The 19,284-nt window shown below is 38.9% G+C and overlaps 1 protein-coding gene across 6 annotated transcripts in view; it reads left to right on the forward strand.

Moving 5' to 3' along the window:
• Positions 1-19,049, forward strand: part of LOC106052015 (photoreceptor ankyrin repeat protein-like) — a 138,257-nt gene extending 119,208 nt beyond the window's left edge. For all 6 annotated transcript variants that reach the window (XM_056014428.1, XM_056014433.1, XM_056014430.1 and 3 more), the window contains 4 exons: positions 7,986-8,160; positions 14,917-15,046; positions 15,608-15,748; positions 18,049-19,049. In XM_056014428.1, the coding sequence (XP_055870403.1) occupies positions 7,986-8,160; positions 14,917-15,046; positions 15,608-15,748; positions 18,049-18,719 (1,117 nt within the window). In that variant the 3' untranslated portion in view covers positions 18,720-19,049. The remainder of the gene's footprint in view (positions 1-7,985; positions 8,161-14,916; positions 15,047-15,607; positions 15,749-18,048) is intronic.
• The last annotated feature ends 235 nt before the right edge of the window (positions 19,050-19,284 follow it).

The following is a 19,284-nucleotide window of genomic DNA, read 5'->3' on the forward strand; positions in this document are numbered from 1 at the left end:
GGCGGAAATGTAGATCCCACTTAAGAAAGTCTTCCGGCGTGCGCCTTTTTGTTAAGTAGTTATTACGCTAAAAAAATGACTTCAAACTGATATGTAGAATAAGTCATTCTGATGGCGAGTTATTTTTAAAAAATCTTCAATTCTCTTTACATTCTATTACTTTTGAGTGCAATAACATTATTTTCAAAATCGGCATTAATTTTTGTAAAAAAAAGAAAAATATAAAAAAAACAACCATGTCCACCCAGAAGGTTCCAGGTTTTTTCCCACTCCGAACATGTGACTAGAATACATGTATTGTAAAAACAACTACTTGAAACATAGGCATTACGTGAGAAGACTTCGGGATTGTTATTTGAATTCCAGGTAATCTTTGAAAATTCTCTAGAATTATATTAGGGATAGCATGGGCTGTCTTGAATTGCTTGATGTAGTGTTTGAATCAATATGCTGGATATTCTGTGATGTAGAGTATGAAAAGCCAACTTCGAATATTTCCTTTCCTGCTTCGTGTTACTAAGTGCATCCATTGTTCTGTGATTATTGATGTTGAACTGTAGTCATAAAACCGACGTCAGATCTGGCTCCAATGACTTCCTTCAGTTTCCCCGCGGCTGCTCGGGGCTGCTCGGAGTTTTCCGCTTGTTATTTTAAGAAACGGACTTCAAAAAACTATTTTTTACTTTGATGAATGAATGATAACACATTTAGAAAAATTACTTGATTAAACCGAGGGTTCTTACGAGGGTAATGACTAGCCCTAGGGTACAAGTCTTCAGATGGCTTAGTATAGTGTATTTTTAAGTTATTTAAGTTATTAAAAACATTCAGTTTTCGATAGCTATGGCAATAATCACTTTAAAAAGTAAAATATAGGTTCTTTAAAAAAAAAAAAGCAAAGTGTAAGTGTATCAATAATTGCGACTCAATTGTCTAATAATAGTCTTAATTATGCAGAAGGTAATGTCTTCCAATGTATGCATTACACCAAACAAAACATTTAAACTAGAGAAAACAAAAAATATACATTCACACCAGATTCACTCAAACCTGTGGCGTAGCAAGAGATTCGGTGGCCCGGTGGTCTTGGCCTCTTTATGGGCCCCTGTATTCTGACATTCTACATCAGCAGTTCTCCACCTTTTAAGCTCGGGGACCCCTTTTTACTATTACCCACTCTGCGGAACATCTCCAACTTTAACTGTGAATGGACTTCTGGCTAGTGCAAACAGTATCTCTCGTAGATTTGGAAAGTAAGATGAAATTTCGTGCGCATGTATGCGCGAATGTTCTTTCAGAGAAACTATCACTTTGATCTGTTTGTCAGTTTCCTAGTGATCGGATCAGATTGGCAACATGTACATATTGATACCCAGAGGGTGTTTTTTTAAATTTTAATTTATTTTGTTTAAGACAGTGCCAAGGTATTTAAAAGTTTGCACTATTTCAATGTTCTCTCCAGCTACAGAAAAAAAAATTCACTTTCCTTCTTTTCCGTTCGAAAATCGCTTATCAGAGTGAGTTAAGCTTTGTAAAAATAAAAGAGGTAGGCGAGATGGCTCTAGATATATAATTCTCTACGTCGCCCAACCATGCAGGACACCACGCACGCACGCCGACTCTCTAACCATAGACGAAAAAGTCATGGAAAGATAACTCTTTTATTTCTGCAAGTCAGAATGGAGTTACCCCAGGTAACTTTCGCGGCGACAGAGAGCGCGGCTCAGAAAAACAAAAGAAGAGGAGGGAGAACAAGACATCTTCTCTGTAGATATACTTCTCTCTACCTTCGTTTCCTAACCATGCCCACCGCTTCACATATATTTCGTCGAGTCAACAGGTCTTTCAATGTAGTCGAAATTCCTGCATCAAGTAACTGTTTATTTCTATCAGTCACATATTTCTGGAAAAATGTCGTCGACAAAACTGTTGCTCTGGAACTTCGTACTCACAGTCGTTTGCCGAAACCCACCACATTTGGACAGCTATATCTTTCAGGAAGTGTTCACCCATCACTTAATAGCGGCGTATTCTTCGCCGCGGGTCGGCTAGTAGCAATATAACTAACTTATTGTAATCTCACCCCTTTTCTTTTGTTCCTACTTATGGGCCTAGCACGGAAGGGAAGGTGTTTTAAGGTTCAACCCTCCCCCTCCCTTTACGAGAATAAATACCGCTCATGGGTCCGCCATGCAGATAGTTTCCGGCCTTTTCAACACGAATATTGGAAACTACGAAGTACAACCCTATTCCTATCTCCCTCCATACCAGATGTAAATTAAAACATGCAATCATTTACACTCAATGCACGGGGACTACCTCGTGACTACCTCGTGACCTGTCTGAATAGTGCCAGTGTGAACATTGCATGTAGATTAATGAGTCTCAAAGGAACCATGTTTGGATATTACGTAACGGCTAAGAGGCGAATGGGGTATAAAACTGTGTGTCACTATTGGTTACAAGGGAGAGACTGGGTTGCAAGATTTGTTTCGTTAGAAAAAAGAAATTCCAATGAAATAACAAAACTTGTCTAGATTACTCTAGATCAGTTTGTCTTTGGAACTTTCGGGTTTAGATTTGTTGAGTCTACATTATGTTTGTGAGCAGGCTAACAGAGCTATAGAGCTTTGTTACAATTTGTTATAAAGGAAAATGGGAAGGGGGGGGGGGCGAAAAAACGTTACCCAAGTGGTCTATATAGATCCCTTGAGGTCTACGATGTCTTCCAAGTGGTCTATATAGATCCCTAGAGGTCTACGATGTCTTCCAAGTGGTCTATATAGATCCCTAGAGGTCTACTTTACCTTCCAAGGGGTCTATATAGGTCCCTAGAGGTCTACGATGTCTTCCAAGGGGTCTATATAGATATATAGAGGTCTACGATGCCTTCCAAGGGGTCTATATAGATCCCTAGAGGTCTACTTTACCTTCCAAGGGGTCTATTTAGATCCCTAGAGGTCTACGATGCCTTCCAAGGGGTCTATTTAGATCCCTAGAGGTCTACGATGCCTTCCAAGGGGTCTATATAGATCCCTAGAGGTCTACGATGCCTTCCAAGGGGTCTATTTAGATCCCTAGAGGTCTACGATGCCTTCCAAGGGGTCTATATAGATCCCTAGAGGTCTACGATGCCTTCCAAGGGGTCTATATAGATCCCTAGAGGTCTACGATGCCTTCCAAGAAGTCTATATAGATCCCTAGAGGTCTACGATGCCTTCCAAGGGGTCTACAAAAGTGAAACCATGAATGGGGCGACTTAAATACACGGGGGTATTGCGGTAAAGCGAATGCGGAATGCGTGACTGTAAAAAATTTTATGAATGGATCTATCAAAATAGCTAAACGACCTAAATCCATTTTTTCAAATAAAAACATTTGCTTAAAGTTTGAAATGAATAGACTTTATTTTGTACCAGTTTATCTTTTGGGTCAGGGCATTTGTCTTGGTGTAGACTGCTATTGAAGAATGTATTTTTTTTTACTATTATTATGTATAAAGTGTAAGTTAATAAGTTGATCTAGACTTTCTAGATCTAGATATTTCTAGTATGATAAGTATCACCTAAGGCTACATTGATGACAGAGATAGATGGTTTACGCAAGCGGAGAATGATTGTGTACAGATCTATATTCTAGACCTAGATCTACTTATAAAATAAATAATTTTTGTTTGTTTTTGTTTCAATTATGAAAGCTTTATGTAAACAAATAGAAGTTGAAATGTTTTCTGTATAATAGTGTAGATCTATAATTAGTAAAGATATATCTACATCTAGTAAAGATCTCGCTGTCTTGTTTGGGTTTTATAAAATGAAAGTAGGTTTTAGATTTATTTTTAAAATGTGTATTCCTCATTAAAAGTATAGCCAAACGTATATTTAAGAGAGTAAAATATTGAACTCTCAATGATTTAAATCTAAAAATAAAGCAAAATAGAGTTTATTCAATTTGTTAGTCAAAAGCCAACATCATGAAAGTTCATGACCTCAAGACGTGTTGCCTTGGTGTAGGTGACCAAAAGCGCTAAAATATATTTTAGAATCAAATCGAACGCGCGAATGTAATTGTTTATATAACATTGTTAGTTAAATTTTATCTAGATCTAGATCTAGAATGTAAACAATTTGAATTCCATAGTGGTCTAGTCAATAACTAAAAACTTTGAGCCTATTATAGTAATTGACTAAACATTTTAAGCTTCTGTTGACCTAGATACAGTAGGCTACGCGCTATGATGAATGAATTTTTTTTCAACACAGCTAATGTATATGTGTAGCTATGTTGTTAACAGGTCTAAATGCGCATAAGTAAATCTGAAAGAAAAAAGTAAATTGAAAATAAAGACTTAAAATCAAAATGAATCTGTAGATGAAAGCTTAAATGCTTTAAAAAGCATATTGGAAAGTAAATTGTGTTATGTAAGTAGTTTATTAGTTAAATAATATGCCTTTAAAATGCACGATATTATGACCTCTGACGTTAATTTCATTTGTATCACTACGCGGTGCATGTAATGGTGCGCGCGAGTTATGGAAAAGTTTGTCAACGCGGCTAAAGCTATGCGCGTTTACAGCGAACGATTTTTTTTATGTAAAAAATGTTTTGTAAACTCAATTTTGAAGGTTAATTTTCATTAAATAATGAAATGAATAGACACTAATTTGTATGTTCATGTGTAAAATACAAAATTATGTTTTCTTGAATTAGGGCTAATTTAGATCTAGAGATTTTCATCTCTGCGCATGCGCGACCTCTCCGTCTTGTCTCATCATGTAGACACATCATGTAGACATGGCTGTGTGGCCTAGATTTATAAGATAGTAACACTTTCATAGAGTTGGGCAACTTTTTTTTTAGGGTCTTTAGTTTGTTTTAGGGCTACTATGTATACGTCACGGTTCCAGTTAGCACCCAAGGAACATTTGTGCAAAGTTTTATCAAGATTGATCAAACGGTTTTGATTTCTATTCGGCACATACATACTGTTACGATTCTCTCTCTCCTAATCAGGCCTTCTGTAAACACTGCTAAACACAACACAACACATCAACACATCAAGAACTTGACAACAAGAGCTCCACAATATCGGGTACTTTAATAATGAGTGAATAAGTAGGTAACAGCCAATACTAGACAATTGGCATCAAACACATCAACAACTAAAATGTCACTCTGTACATCACCGTACAAAACTCTACTGTCTCTCTTTCTGGACTTGTACATCAACACATGAGGACTCAACCAGGACCGACTTCATAGCCGACTAACAGTCCCGGTCTCGACGCTCTCCGGTCTTGAACTGCCGCTTTCTTACACACTGTGTCACACGTACACGCAGGCTTTCGATCACATGACCATAACATTGGTCATATTTGCGTGTAATCGTGTAATCGTAGTACTGTCCCTTGTCCATGGCCCCGCTGACCTGAGTGATTCACGTGTGTGTCAGCTGAGCCTATAGTTAACCCTTTTGCGCCGCCAATAGGGTCATAACAATACATACATATATATATATATATACATACGCCTTACTTTCTTCTTTATAGTATACTAGACATATGTTACCCGCGACCCGCGGGTCTTTATTTGCGCATTACTGTCGATATAGTCACTGAGAGTGTTTTGTAAACAATTAAACGAAATAATAATGTAATAAGTAAAGCGAATGTGTCAATGTAAAAATAGTGTGAATGAAGCTATCAAATCAGAATAGCTAATAGGCTTAAATCCATTTGTTCAAATTCAAACATTTGCTTGTAGGCCTACATATATTTGATTAAAATTTGAGATGAATAGACTTAATTTTGTATGTTCATGTGTTAAAGTATAAAGTAGATCTTTAGGTAGACATAGATCTAAATCTACACTAATCTAGAGTTAAAAATTGGCTTTTATAGAGTTCATTCTGTGTTGCGCATGCGTGACCTTTTTTAATGAATGAATATAGGCCTATCTCAACATGGCTACGCAGCTTTATTTAGCGAACAGCGAACGAATGTATTAAAAATGCTTTAGAAAAACAAATTTGAATGTTAATTTGATTAAAATATGAAATGAATGGACAATAATTAGTATGTTTATGTGTTAAAGCATAAAACTATCTTTGCGAAAAGAAGTTTTATCATCTTAGAGTTCAATAAGAGTTTTAGACCTAGGCCTAGGAATAGACTCAGTGACTCAGTAGAGAGATGTGTTAATCACTGTTAATGTGTAACCATTTGGTAATGTCTAATGAAAGGATGTTCGTCAGACATTACCCGCGGCCTGCGGGTCTAAGTTTGTGTTTACTTATCTAGTGGATTGGATTTAGATGTATGTTAAACTTAACTAAACATTCAAGTTTTTTCTCTTTCGCTACGAAAATAAAATTAGGTTTGCGAAAATGGGATTACCCGAAGCCGATACATTCATATCTATTAAAAACGAAAAGAGCGATAGCTTTGTTAAATGAATGGGATTATAAAGTGAACAATGAATGAATATAGATCTAGGCCTATCTCAACTCGACTTCGCAGCTTTCGTAGACGAATGTAGCTTTAGAAAACCAAATTTGAATGTTTATTTGATCAAAATATGAAATGAATGGACTTTAATTAATATGTTTATGTGTTAAAGTATAAAACTATCTGTGCGAAGAGAAGTTTTATCATCTTAGAGTTGAATTAGAGTTTTAGATCTAGGGATGGGATTATAAAGTAAACAATTAAACGAATTAATTTTTAGTACGCGATTCATTACGGTATTGTCTAATGAAAGAATGTTCGTCAGGAAATCTGTAGTCACAGATATAAGGAACTAATTTATGTAAAAAATGCTTTTGAAACACAAAATTGAAGGTTAATTTTAATATATAAAGAAATCAATGGACCTTCTTTTGTATTTTCATGTGTCAAAGTAAAAAACTATCTGCGCAAAGTGTATTTCTTAAAATTATATCTAGGTCTAAATCCTTTCGATCTTTTCTCATGTCAACATTGTAGACATGGCCTAGATCCATAAAATACCATAGCTGTAATAGAGTCTGACAACTTTATTTTTTTTGAGGGTCTTAAGTTTGTTTTAGGGCTACAATACATACACTACGGTCTAAATTGGTACCCAAGGAACATTCCTGCCTAGTTTTATCAAGATTGGTCAAGCGGTTTTGATGTCTATAAGTAACATACATACACCACACATTCTACTTTATAATATAGATATAAATGTGCAAATGTTTGGAGTGAGCTTGGTACATTGAATGAATTTAAATGCCTAGATCTAGACCTACTAGATAGATCTAGATTTATATAGAGAGAATATAGAGGATTCAGCTATTTAGGTAAGAATGGCCATCCTAGCCTGTTCTATACTGCAAAAGCTCATCTGTATTAGAGCCGTTTTTTTTTAGATCAGCGTCCAGGCTGTTTCCTGGATATTTCAGGTTCCATGATTCTCTGACTTAAATAGAGGTATTGTAATAAAAACCAAATGTTCAGAGAAGATAATTGAACTTCAAAATTATGGGGAAAAATATTCCCTTAAAAAACCTGTTACTTGTACTACTGCTCTTAAGCAGGTCATGATTACACGAATACAATTTAGTGTGCGCTTGTGTGCAGTGTATCCAATGTGGGGTCACCTAGCTGATTCTGTCATGGCATTCATGTTTTTCATTGTCTCTGACGAAATAATAATATGTAGTAATCTGTGATGTGTACAATGTCTGGGGTTGATACAATGTCTGGTGTTGATACAATATCTGGGGTTGATACAATGTCACGACGATGTCTTGAAAATAACTAGATGTGACCTTTCACCTCCACATGATAGTGGCTAGATCTTATCCATCTCGATCTTGTTTATAGACTAACTAGCAGTTCTAATACATCCATCACTACAAAGTGCACAGCTCTATTAAGTTTTATTTATTGCTATGTTTTACCTTGTTTTCTTTGTTTTACTTTGACTTTGTCTGACCTTATTCTCTTTGTTTATCTGGCCAGAAGTCGCATGATTATGGAGACAGACGAGGATGATTACTTCCTTGAACCTGAATACGGCTACGAGGACCTGACCTTCCTGGAGGCCTGCATGGACAATGACCTTGACGCCATAGCCGCTATAGTGGACGACAATCCAACAGAAGAGGAGATCAATGAACGCGACCGTTGTGGACGGGTAGGTTGTAAGGTCTGCGGACATGTTTGTTGTGGGCGGATAGGTTGTAAGATCTGCCTCAAAGCGGACATGTTTGTTGTGGGCGGATAGGTTGTAAGATCTGCCTCAAAGCGGACATGTTTGTTGTGGGCGGATAGGTTGTAAGATCTGCCTCAAAGCGGACATGCTTGTCTACTTATTACAGACGTTGTATTCGTCTCGAGACATGACGTTAAACTGCGCTCCTCTTTCCTTAGCACTTTTGGAGCTCAAAAGTGCCCTACTTTTTTTCTATCATTGTGTCTGCCTCCTCTTTTCCTCAGTCTGCCTTCATTGATCATCACTCTGTCTCCTTAACTTTAAATTATCACTACGTCCTAGACCAGTCCGTTTGCCGTGGACTGCGACGGGTAAGGGGGGATAAAGAGATCCTGGTGTTTGAGTGGTGGCTATCTGAGGATAAACCACCACAACACAATACTTTGGCTCCAAGTTCCCCTAGACCTGAGGCCCAGATGGCCCGCTCTGGGTCAATCGGCTGGTCATGCCGAGCTACCAGCATAGGTCTTCGACCTATTCTGGAGGGCGGTGGCTGGAGGGTCAATCAGGGAGCTGCTGTATCGGACACATGTCCGATGCAGCAGCTGACTGAGTATAGCACCTGTGTAGCCCTGGCGGGCTCATTCTGGACTTCCGAATGGCCCGTCCCCTTGTTGGACTCGATGGCGGGTGGGGAGCACAGGTGCGGAATTAACAAGAATATACATGGACAAAAAAACCCCCCAACAAACTACTTGCCCCAGATTTAAGTCTGGGCAAGAGACGCCGCATTGAGGCAAAAAAGGAGGAGGCCACAAAAAGCTGTACTACCTGGCCATCATTTTTGGTGGTCAGATGCACAGAGGAGGGGAAAAGTCTGACAAAGCTGAGCCCTTTCCTTATCTATAAGGGACTCAAGTCAGTAGTGGGAGAGCCCAAGAGTGTGTCAAAGCTACACAAATCAATGGAACTTCTTGTAGAAGTAGATGGCAAGACACACTCTGATGGGCTTTTAAGATGCAGAAGACTCTGTGATCTCCAAGTGGAAGTCATGCCACACAAGAGTCTGAACACCAGCAGAGGTTTAATCAGCTCTAGGGACCTACTGGAATGTTCCGAGAAGGAAATAGTGGAGGGCATTGAAGGAGTCACCCATGCCCAGCGCATTACCAGGCGCAGGGATGGTGAGGAGGTCAAAACCGCCACTATTATCCTCACATTCGGAACTAGGACACCGCCAGAGTATGTGAAGGCAGGATACCTACAAGTTCCAGTGAGGCCCTACATACCTAACCCCATGAGGTGCTTCAAGTGCCGATAAGGCCGATTGGGAACAATTCCAAAAAAGATGCTGCGAGGATATCACAGAAAATATCCTCCAAGAACAGAACCCAGCTGATACCTTTGCTAGCAAGCTACTAAGTATAGCCAGGAAAGTTGTACCCCTAACCTCTGCAAATCCAAAACGGCCTAGCAAACCATGGTTTGATACAGCTTGCAAAAGTGCTATTGGTGATAGGAAAAAACGATTGGCTGCATTTATAAAGAATCCTTCCCAGGAAAACCTAAAGCTATTCAGGATAGCTAGAGCAAAGGCTAGACAAACCATACGGTCAGCCAAAAGGAATTCCTGGAGAAGTTTTGTCGGCAGTCTGGATGCCAAAACTTCTGCTAGAGCGGTTTGGAAGGCAGTAAGGCGAATCAAAGGGAAAGAATCAAATGCAATAGGGCATTTGAAAAACCAAGGACGAACTGTCACGTCCCCCAGAGAAATAGCTGACTGCCTTGCATCCTCAATAGCAGAAAAATCATCCACTGCACACTACACGCCAGAGTTCCAAAAAGTCAAAACCAGGGAGGAAAGACACCCCATTGATTTCAGGTCAGAGAACAATGAAGACTACAACAAACCGTTCTCGCTTGAGGAACTGAGGGAATCGCTGGACAAGTCACATGACACAGTGCCTGGAGAAGACGAAATCCATTACCAGTTCCTCAAGCACCTTCCCGAACCCTCATTGGCAGTCCTGCTAGGGGTCTATAACTGTGTGTGGCAAACAGGCGCTTTCCCAAACAGCTGGAGGAAAGCCACAGTTATACCGATACCTAAACCGGGAAGAGACGGCTCTGACCCAGCTAACTATCGACCAATAGCACTAACAAGCTGCATCTTCAAAACCATGGAAAGAATGATTAACAGTAGGCTGGTCTGGTACCTGGAAAGGAATAAAGTGATCTCAAACTACCAGTGCGGATTCCGGCAGGGGCGGACAACAACTGACCACCTGGTAAGGCTGGAAGTTTATATTAGAAATGCATTACTCAGAAGAGAACATCTAGTAGCTGTATTCTTCGATATAGAAAAGGCCTATGACACAACCTGGAAACGTGGCATTCTACGTGACCTGGCGCTTGTGGGGCTTAAGGGACACCTCCCCCGTTTTGTGGAGGAATTCCTGAAAGATCGAAACTCCGCTTCTGACACTCATGACCAGGAAATGGGTGTACCCCAGGGCAGCATTCTGTCAGTCACCCTGTTCAACATTAAAATAAATAGCATCATAAATGCGCTGTCCCCTGGCATAGAGTGCTCTTTGTATGTTGATGACTTTGTCATTCTTACTTATGGGAAAAACATGAACACCTTAGAAAGAAAATTACAGTTATGTTTAAACAAAATTCAGGGTTGGGCAAACTATAATGGTTTCAAATTCTCAGACTCCAAAACAGTTAGTATGCATTTTTGTAATATAATGGGGACTCCACCCAGACCCTGAACTATTTATACACAAAAAGAAGATCCCTGTCGTGAAAACTACAAAATTTGTAGGCCTCACCTTAGATTCCAAATTTAATTTTCTCCCCCACATTAAGGAACTTAAGAAGAAATGCCAAAAGTCATTAAACATACTAAGAGTACTCAGCCATACGGACTGGGGAGCTGACAGAGATACCTTGCTGCTGCTCTATCGGAGTCTAATTCGATCCAAGCTAGACTACGGATCCATAATATATGGAGCAGCAAGGAAGTCGTACCTAAAAATACTGGAACCAATACAAAATGCTGCCCTGCGTCTCTGTCTCGGCGCGTTTCGTACATCACCTATTCCAAGTCTCCATGTGGAGGCTGGAGAACTCCCCATGGATATAAGAATGAAAAAGCTTGCAATGCAGTATATAGTCAAGCTAAAATCCAACCCCACGAACCCTGCTTTTGACTCCATATTTAACCCCACAGAGGTAGAATTATACAATCGATGGCCTAATGTCATACAGCCGTTGGGCCTTCGAATGAGAGAACCCATCCAAAATTTAACCCCACCCATTGACCAAATCTCTAAAATAGAAACCCCTCATAACCCTCCTTGGCTAATGAATAAACCAAAATTAAATTTATCCCTCCTTAATTTCAAAAAAGAAAATACAGACCCAAGCATACTACAAGTCCACTTTAGGGAACTGCAGGAGAGCTACGGAGATTGTGGCACCATCTACACAGACGGATCCAAAATGGAGGGAAAGGTCGCGTGTGCCTGCTCCTTTCGGAACAAAACAATCTCCTGTAGACTCCCCGATGGCTGCTCCATCTTTACGGCCGAATTGCACGCAATATTGCTTGCACTTATGGCCGTAAAAGCATCAGAAAGGAGGAAATTTATAATCTGCTCCGACTCCAAATCTGCATTGCAAGCTTTGGGGCGGATGAAGACTGACATCCCATTGGTACATAAGAGCCTGAAGCTGTTGGACCAAATAACAGCCGACCGTAGGGATGTCACCTTCATCTGGGTCCCCTCCCATGTTGGCATTGAGGGAAATGAAGCCGCAGACAGAGAAGCAAAGAGAGCCCTAAATCATGCGGTGTCAGGAACCCAAATTCCCTACTCGGACCTGAGACAAAGTATTGCCTCTGCCACCTATCGAGAGTGGCAGAACCGATGGGAGGCTGAGACTCACAGTAAACTCAGGCAGATTGTGGCGAATGTCAGGTGGCGGCCCACATCTAAGGGTCTGACAAGGCGTGGTAGCACGACCATGTCCAGACTTAGGATTGGCCACACCTACATCACGCACTCTTTTGTACTGAAGAGAGAGGAGCCCCCACTTTGTGAGTACTGTGACTCTCGCCTCACCGTGGAACATATCCTCGTTGATTGCCCCAGATACCAGGATGTCAGGGCGAAATATTTTAGAGTCACTAATTTAAATACACTATTTGATAATGTCGACCCTGGGAACGTACTGGGCTTTATCCGGGAAGTGGGGCTATCTACGAAGATCTGATTTATGAATTTGTGAGCATGCACTATTTACATTAGATTTTTACCAAATATTTAAATTTTTACTACCTTTACTATTTTAACTGTGAATAGACCTTGATTTTAATGATATGACTGTATAGAATCTGGCCCTTGTTGTTTAGAGAGAGAGGGATCCTTAAGGGACTGCAGGCACGACATGTCCTAAATTGTGCCGATGTGCCTCAAATCAAAAATCAAATCAAATCAAAGAAGAGAATTACGTCGTACTCGTATCCAAGTGTCAATCTAGTTGTGCATGTTCATTCATTGGTTTTCCTGACCTATCCGGTTCATGCTTTAATTGCACTAGTAAAGAAGGAGAACTTGTACGTATTGATTCTAGCCTGATGATGTTACCTTAGTCACAGGTGAATATGTATTTGTTTTAAATCTCACAGCTGTCTATCTGTCAGCCTTCATGTAATAAAAGACACTTAGGTGTCATGAGAATGACTTGACTACTTTTCACTTTCAGCTGTTTTAAACGTACACCTAGTAGACAAAACAATTAAATCTAGAATAGAAGCACTTAACCATTGGTAAGCGTATGTAATAGAAGCACTCAACCATTGGTAAGCGTATGTAATAGAAGCACTTAACCATTGATAAGCGTATGTAATAGAAGCACTTAACCATTGGTAAGCGTATGTAATAGAAGCACTTAACCATTGGTAAGCGTATGTAATAGAAGCACTTAACCATCGGTAAGCGTATGTAATAGAAGCACTTAACCATTGGTAAGCGTATGTAATAGAAGCACTTAACCATTGGTAAGCGTATGTAATAGAAACACTTAACCATCGGTAAGCGTATGTAATAGAAGCACTTAACCATCGGTAAGCGTATGTAATAGAAGCACTTAACCATTGGTAAGCGTATGTAATAGAAGCACTTAACCATCGGTAAGCGTATGTAATAGAAGCACTTAACCTTTGGTAAGCGTATGTAATAGAAGCACTTAACCATCGGTAAGCGTATGTAATAGAAGCACTTAACCATTGGTAAGCGTATGTAATAGAAGCACTTAACCATCGGTAAGCGTATGTAATAGAAGCACTTAACCATTGGTAAGCGTATGTAATAGAAGCACTTAACCATTGGTAAGCGTATGTAATAGAAGCACTTAACCATTGGTAAGCGTATGTAATAGAAGCACTTAACCATTGGTAAGCGTATGTAATAGAAGCACTTAACCATTGGTAAGCGTATGCAATTGGTTATCTTGCAGTTGTAAATAACTCTCAGGTTGGGTCAGATGACTCTGAAGATATTTGAGTGTCCTGCACAGGTGTAGTACTTGCAATGTCGAGCTAACAAAACACGCGAAGTCCATTGAATCACTTGAACGAAGTTGAATACTTAAGGGCTAGGGTCGAGTCTCCGTCAGTGATGCAATGTTGTCACCTTGAAGTCCCAATACCAGCTGAATAATAGTAACATAAACAAGCTTAACCCCACTATTCTTGACGACACTCAATGTCGCGTTTAAAGTCCGTCAAACCTTGGTGCGTCGCTCTGCCAAGTGCCAAACACGCTGCTACATTAATTCTAAATAGACACTATAAGTAAGTAGTTCAATAGACCTTTATGTAAATCAAGAATTTAGGCCTACATCTAAACCTTTATTTAAACATAGAATGTATATGCAAATCTAGAAGCTATATCTAAATCTATATCAATGTACCAGCTAAGGCGAGACGGTATTTCCAATTGTTCTCAAATGCGAGCAGAAGAGAAACTAAAAGACCCAAACTAAGGGAATAAAGAAATGCTGTGACACTGGATCTAGACAAGGAAACATTCACTCAGTTGACTAGTACATAAGTGGAAAACTCTCAACACTGTGGTTTTCTATTCAAGACCTGGAAACATCTGCCATCAACTCAGAGCTGCTATTAAAATAAAGGTGATGACGTAGATGAACTTATCACGTGTTCAAACTATTTTAAGACTTTGGTTCTAGTTTTGATTGTAGAACTAATCAACAGAAAAGTTGTAACACATGGCCTCAATAGTTCATAGTTCAACTCACACACACACACATACACAACCATTGGAGCACAGTTTATAAATTGTATACATTTAAGAATTGTTTCTCTTAGGTTTGAACTCTTCAGTTGAGATCTGTAGTTTCTGTTCGCACCTCTTTTGAACACGGCGAAAGTGATATCCTGTTTTAGAATAGGTCTAGAGGTTTACAAATAAAAACGCACGTTTATTTCTCTTTTCCATCTATTTGTTTATGTTTCACGTATATGTGTGCCTACAATTTGTTTAATTTATTCAATAAACAAAGATGTAAGGATAAACAAAGTCATTGCAATATTTCCCATAGCTCTCCCTAGCAAAGTGTTACATTAGACGCAATGACAAGCCCGTTAGATTTATTTTCAAAAGATATATAGGTCATATTCCTCTCTGCTTGTTTTCTCTCTAGACTGGACTCTCTCACCTGTGTTCCGCTGGACTAACACCTGCACTAGAGATGCTTATAGACGTACCTGAAGTGGACGTCAATCTGCCAGACAAAGAAGGAAACACACCTTTAATCCTGGCAGCTCAAGCAGGTGAGACTTGCTTTGTTTTGAAGGGCGTTCTGATCTTTTGATCAAGTTGTGCTTTTGTTTTCTGTTCCAAGAATCACTAGCAAGAAAGTTACCCCTAGAAGTAAAATTAAGTAATATTTAGTTGTATAAAACCTGCAATTTCATGTCATGTTCCAATCACCATACCACACTGAGTATAATATAAGCATGAAAGGTGTGCTAAACAAGTTCCTTAATGTCGATAATAGAATATATACACTGACTTGACTAATTCTAATTGTGCTCTCAGATGGTAATTAAAAAGGTCAAGTCCACTGAAAATACAAATGGTTTATTATTGTTGAACAACAAACTAATTTGGTATTGCATGTATTTGGTTACATTTTGAGTCATTAGAAGTCAATTACATTCAAAATTTCATTCACAATAAGTGAGGATTTTACAAATTATTTAGTATATTTCACTTGTTCTACATTGCCCACCGTTATATATAATACACAATACTAAACACACGATCTTGTTACTATTATTTTATTATTATTATGAAGAATACGTAAAAAAAAAGTCTTGTTGTCTTTCTAGGACACACAGACGCTGTCAGACTTCTGCTGCAAGATTTCAAAGGGATAAGAATTGACCAGCCCAACAGACTCGGAATGACGGCATTAATGAAGGCAGCCATTCAGGGCAGGACAGACTGTTCCAGACTTTTGTTGTACGCAGGTGAGAAACAGTGACAGTCTAGCTGTGTTGCTGATCTAATTACAGTCTAGTTGTGTTGTTGATCTAATGACAGTCTAGTTGTGTTGTTGATCTAATGGCAGTCTAGTTGTGTTGTTGATCTAATGGCAGTCTAGTTGTGTTGTTGATCTAATGGCAGTCTAGTTGTGTTGTTGATCTAATGACAGTCTAGTTGTGTTGTTGATGTAATGACAGTCTAGTTGTGTTGCTGATCTAATTACAGTCTAGTTGTGTTGTTGATCTAATGACAGTCTAGTTGTGTTGTTGATCTAATGGCAGTCTAGTTGTGTTGTTGATCTAATGGCAGTCTAGTTGTGTTGTTGATCTAATGGCAGTCTAGTTGTGTTGTTGATCTAATGACAGTCTAGTTGTGTTGTTGATGTAATGACAGTCTAGTTGTGTTGCTGATCTAATTACAGTCTAGTTGTGTTGTTGATCTAATGACAGTCTAGTTGTGTTGTTGATCTAATGGCAGTCTAGTTGTGTTGTTGATCTAATGGCAGTCTAGTTGTGTTGTTGATCTAATGGCAGTCTAGTTGTGTTGTTGATCTAATGACAGTCTAGTTGTGTTGTTGATGTAATGACATCTAGTTGTGTTGTTGATCTAATGACAGTCTAGTTGTGTTGTTGATCTAATGACAGTCTAGTTGTGTTGTTGAACTAATGACAGTCTAGTTGTTTTGTTGATCTAATGGCAGTCTAGTTGTGAGGTTGACCTAATGGCAGTTTAGTTGTGTTGTTGATCTAATGGCAGTCTAGTTGTGTTGTTGATCTAATGACATCTAGTTGTGTTGTTGACCTAATGACATCTAGTTGTGTTGTTGACCTAATGGCAGTCTAGTTGTGTTGTTGATCTAATGACAGTCTAGTTGTGTTGTTGATCAAATGACATCTAGTTGTGTTGCTGATCTAGTGACATCTAGTTTTGTTGTTGACCTAATGTCAGTCTAGTTGTGTTGTTGATCTAATGACATCTAGTTGTGTTGCTGATCTAGTGACATCTAGTTTTGTTGTTGACCTAATGACATCTAGTTGTGTTGCTGATCTAAGTATAAGTAACAATTAAAAGTTAGAAAAACAAAAATATGTGTGTTAAACAGAAGAGATAATTGTGGTAGACAGAGGACACTATACAAATGAAAAAGTTGGTTGAATAGATGTTCATAAACATGTCTAGCATGAAGTTGTCATGACTACTAACTCTGAATAATGAATAGACTGAAGCGACTAGAGGCTATTTCTGTGATAATCAAGTTGTTGAAATAGAACAAAGTGTGTTCCTCTCAGACAACACAAATATCTGTCTTCTCTCATTAGTTGACATCATTTATGGAGAGCTTGAAACATCTTTCATTTAAAGCATTTAAACATGGAACTAGCCAATCGACGATAAACTATTAATATTACACCACAACTCCGATGGTACATTAAATTAGACAAATATTATAAAATTGTAATTATATATGCCTATAATAAGTTTATACTACATGAAAAATATTTTGTATACTAAAAATCCTTTTCACTTCAGTTAAAATTGAAGTTTTCTGAACAAGAATGTTTTCAATGTCAAGTCTGAAATAAAAGAAATGTTTGTTTATTTAAAGATAGATATTTTTGAGATTTATGCGATCGCAGTTGACCCCTCACTTTCATAGGACCTGCTCTAATTCTTATTGTATAAATTATTAAATTAAACCATTGTAACATAATACTTATAATAGATTTCCTGCGGCCTCCTGTCGATTTACCAGGAGCTCCTGGAAATCTCCTGAAATTGCAAAATATACGAAAAGTCCTGAAAATATCTGGAAATTATTAAAATCTTTAGAAAACTCATACGAATCTCCTAAAATATACAGACAAAAATTGTCATTTTGAGGTGTCACTCATTATGGAAAATGCCAATCCTACGCGCGACAAAAAAAAAATAAATTATCCCGTAATTTTGGAATCTGGCGAAATAAGCTTCTCGCGCCTCAAACTAATGAAGAATTACTTTAGTTCAACAATTCTCGTAGATAGATTGAAACATTTGGTAATTCTTGCTATTAAGCGTGATCTATGTAGGAAATAAAATTTTCATGATACACTGTATGACTTCGCTACACGCAAGGCTCGTAAAGTTCGTGGGATAACTCTATTTACAGAAATAAAAGAATGATCTTTCCTTTACTTCTTCTTCTCATCCAAACTCTTGAGCAAAGAAGACAATTATATATATAGATGTGTAAATAAAGTTTGTTTTAAATAAGTTATGATTTGTTTGAATTATTTGTTTTCAGGGGCAGATCCTAAACTAAGAGATCAAGGTCGTAAACTGTGTGCAGAGGAATGGGCAGCTTACTGTGGACGAAGAGATTGTGCAGACGCCATTGCCAAATTCTCAAACAGCAAGAGCTTCTATTTAAAGTCAGTAGAGGCCGAGAGGACGAGTCAACGCTTAGAGAGGTCAAACTCCCTGCCCGAACTGGCCAAAGAGGAAGTGCCAGGGCCCAAGCCTCAACACAAGCGTGCGTCACTCAGAAAAAAGATCAAGAAAAAACTGCAAGGTACAACTACCCCCTCCAGTGATGCCACCAACAAACTCACTGTCTCTCCAGGCTCCAGAAGCCCCTTCGCCGTAATCGCCAGATGCGTCTCAACCCCTGTTCTTCCCGGTGCCATGAACTCGGGTGCCGGGGGCGCCGGTGGGGTAGCAGGATCGCTGCAGCGGCCGGTGAGCGTGGATAACATCCCCAGGGTGGAGGTAACAACAGCGCCCATGGAGGAGGGAGGGGAACACAATCAAGCCTCCAGTACTGGCAAAATCTCCCGGTCGCGGCGCCGGCTGCAGCACAGTCACAGCTCTTCAAACGTGAGTCCTGAAGCGAGCACCTCGAGGGATACCGGCCTCAGCAACATTCCAGCTAGTCCAGCCCAGACTTTCACAGAAGAATACATTACAGTCACGTGATATTGGATTATTTAAATGTGATTATCTCTTTTGACCTATGACCTCCCAATTTCTACCATTCACAAGTTCATTGTTAAATCACACACCGACATCTTTCACATCCGGCACGCCCTATTCCCTGACTCAGCTGCAAATATTTAGCGCCCACGGTATCTGTGTTATATTTTCTCCAATTTTAAACTGTGTTTTTTTATCTTCTGTGTTTCTGGAGTTTTACTCAGCAACCAAATATTTTTAAACTTGTGTTGTTTTTCTATTTATTATTACTCTTCAACTTTCAAATTTTCGCTGTATTTAAATTGTTGTAATAAATACAATAATGGCAAACAATGAATGAATGGTCTGTTATTTTGAATTATAATGGCGAAAAAAAGGGAAATAAGTGAGAATTTTTTGTTTCTGTTTGAATTCAAGAGTTACTGTTCTTTTACTCGAAAATGTAAATAAGACCCTGACATCTAGCAGTTAAGGTTTATAGTTCAAGGTTGAGGGCTCAAGGCTCTCATTTTCATTTAGTATAACCGTTTGGTTTGCGCTTCTTAATGCCTTCATAATCGTTACAAGT

This window comes from Biomphalaria glabrata, chromosome 16 (genome assembly GCF_947242115.1).
Source record: "Biomphalaria glabrata chromosome 16, xgBioGlab47.1, whole genome shotgun sequence".
In the NCBI taxonomy this organism is placed as follows: domain Eukaryota; kingdom Metazoa; phylum Mollusca; class Gastropoda; family Planorbidae; genus Biomphalaria; species Biomphalaria glabrata.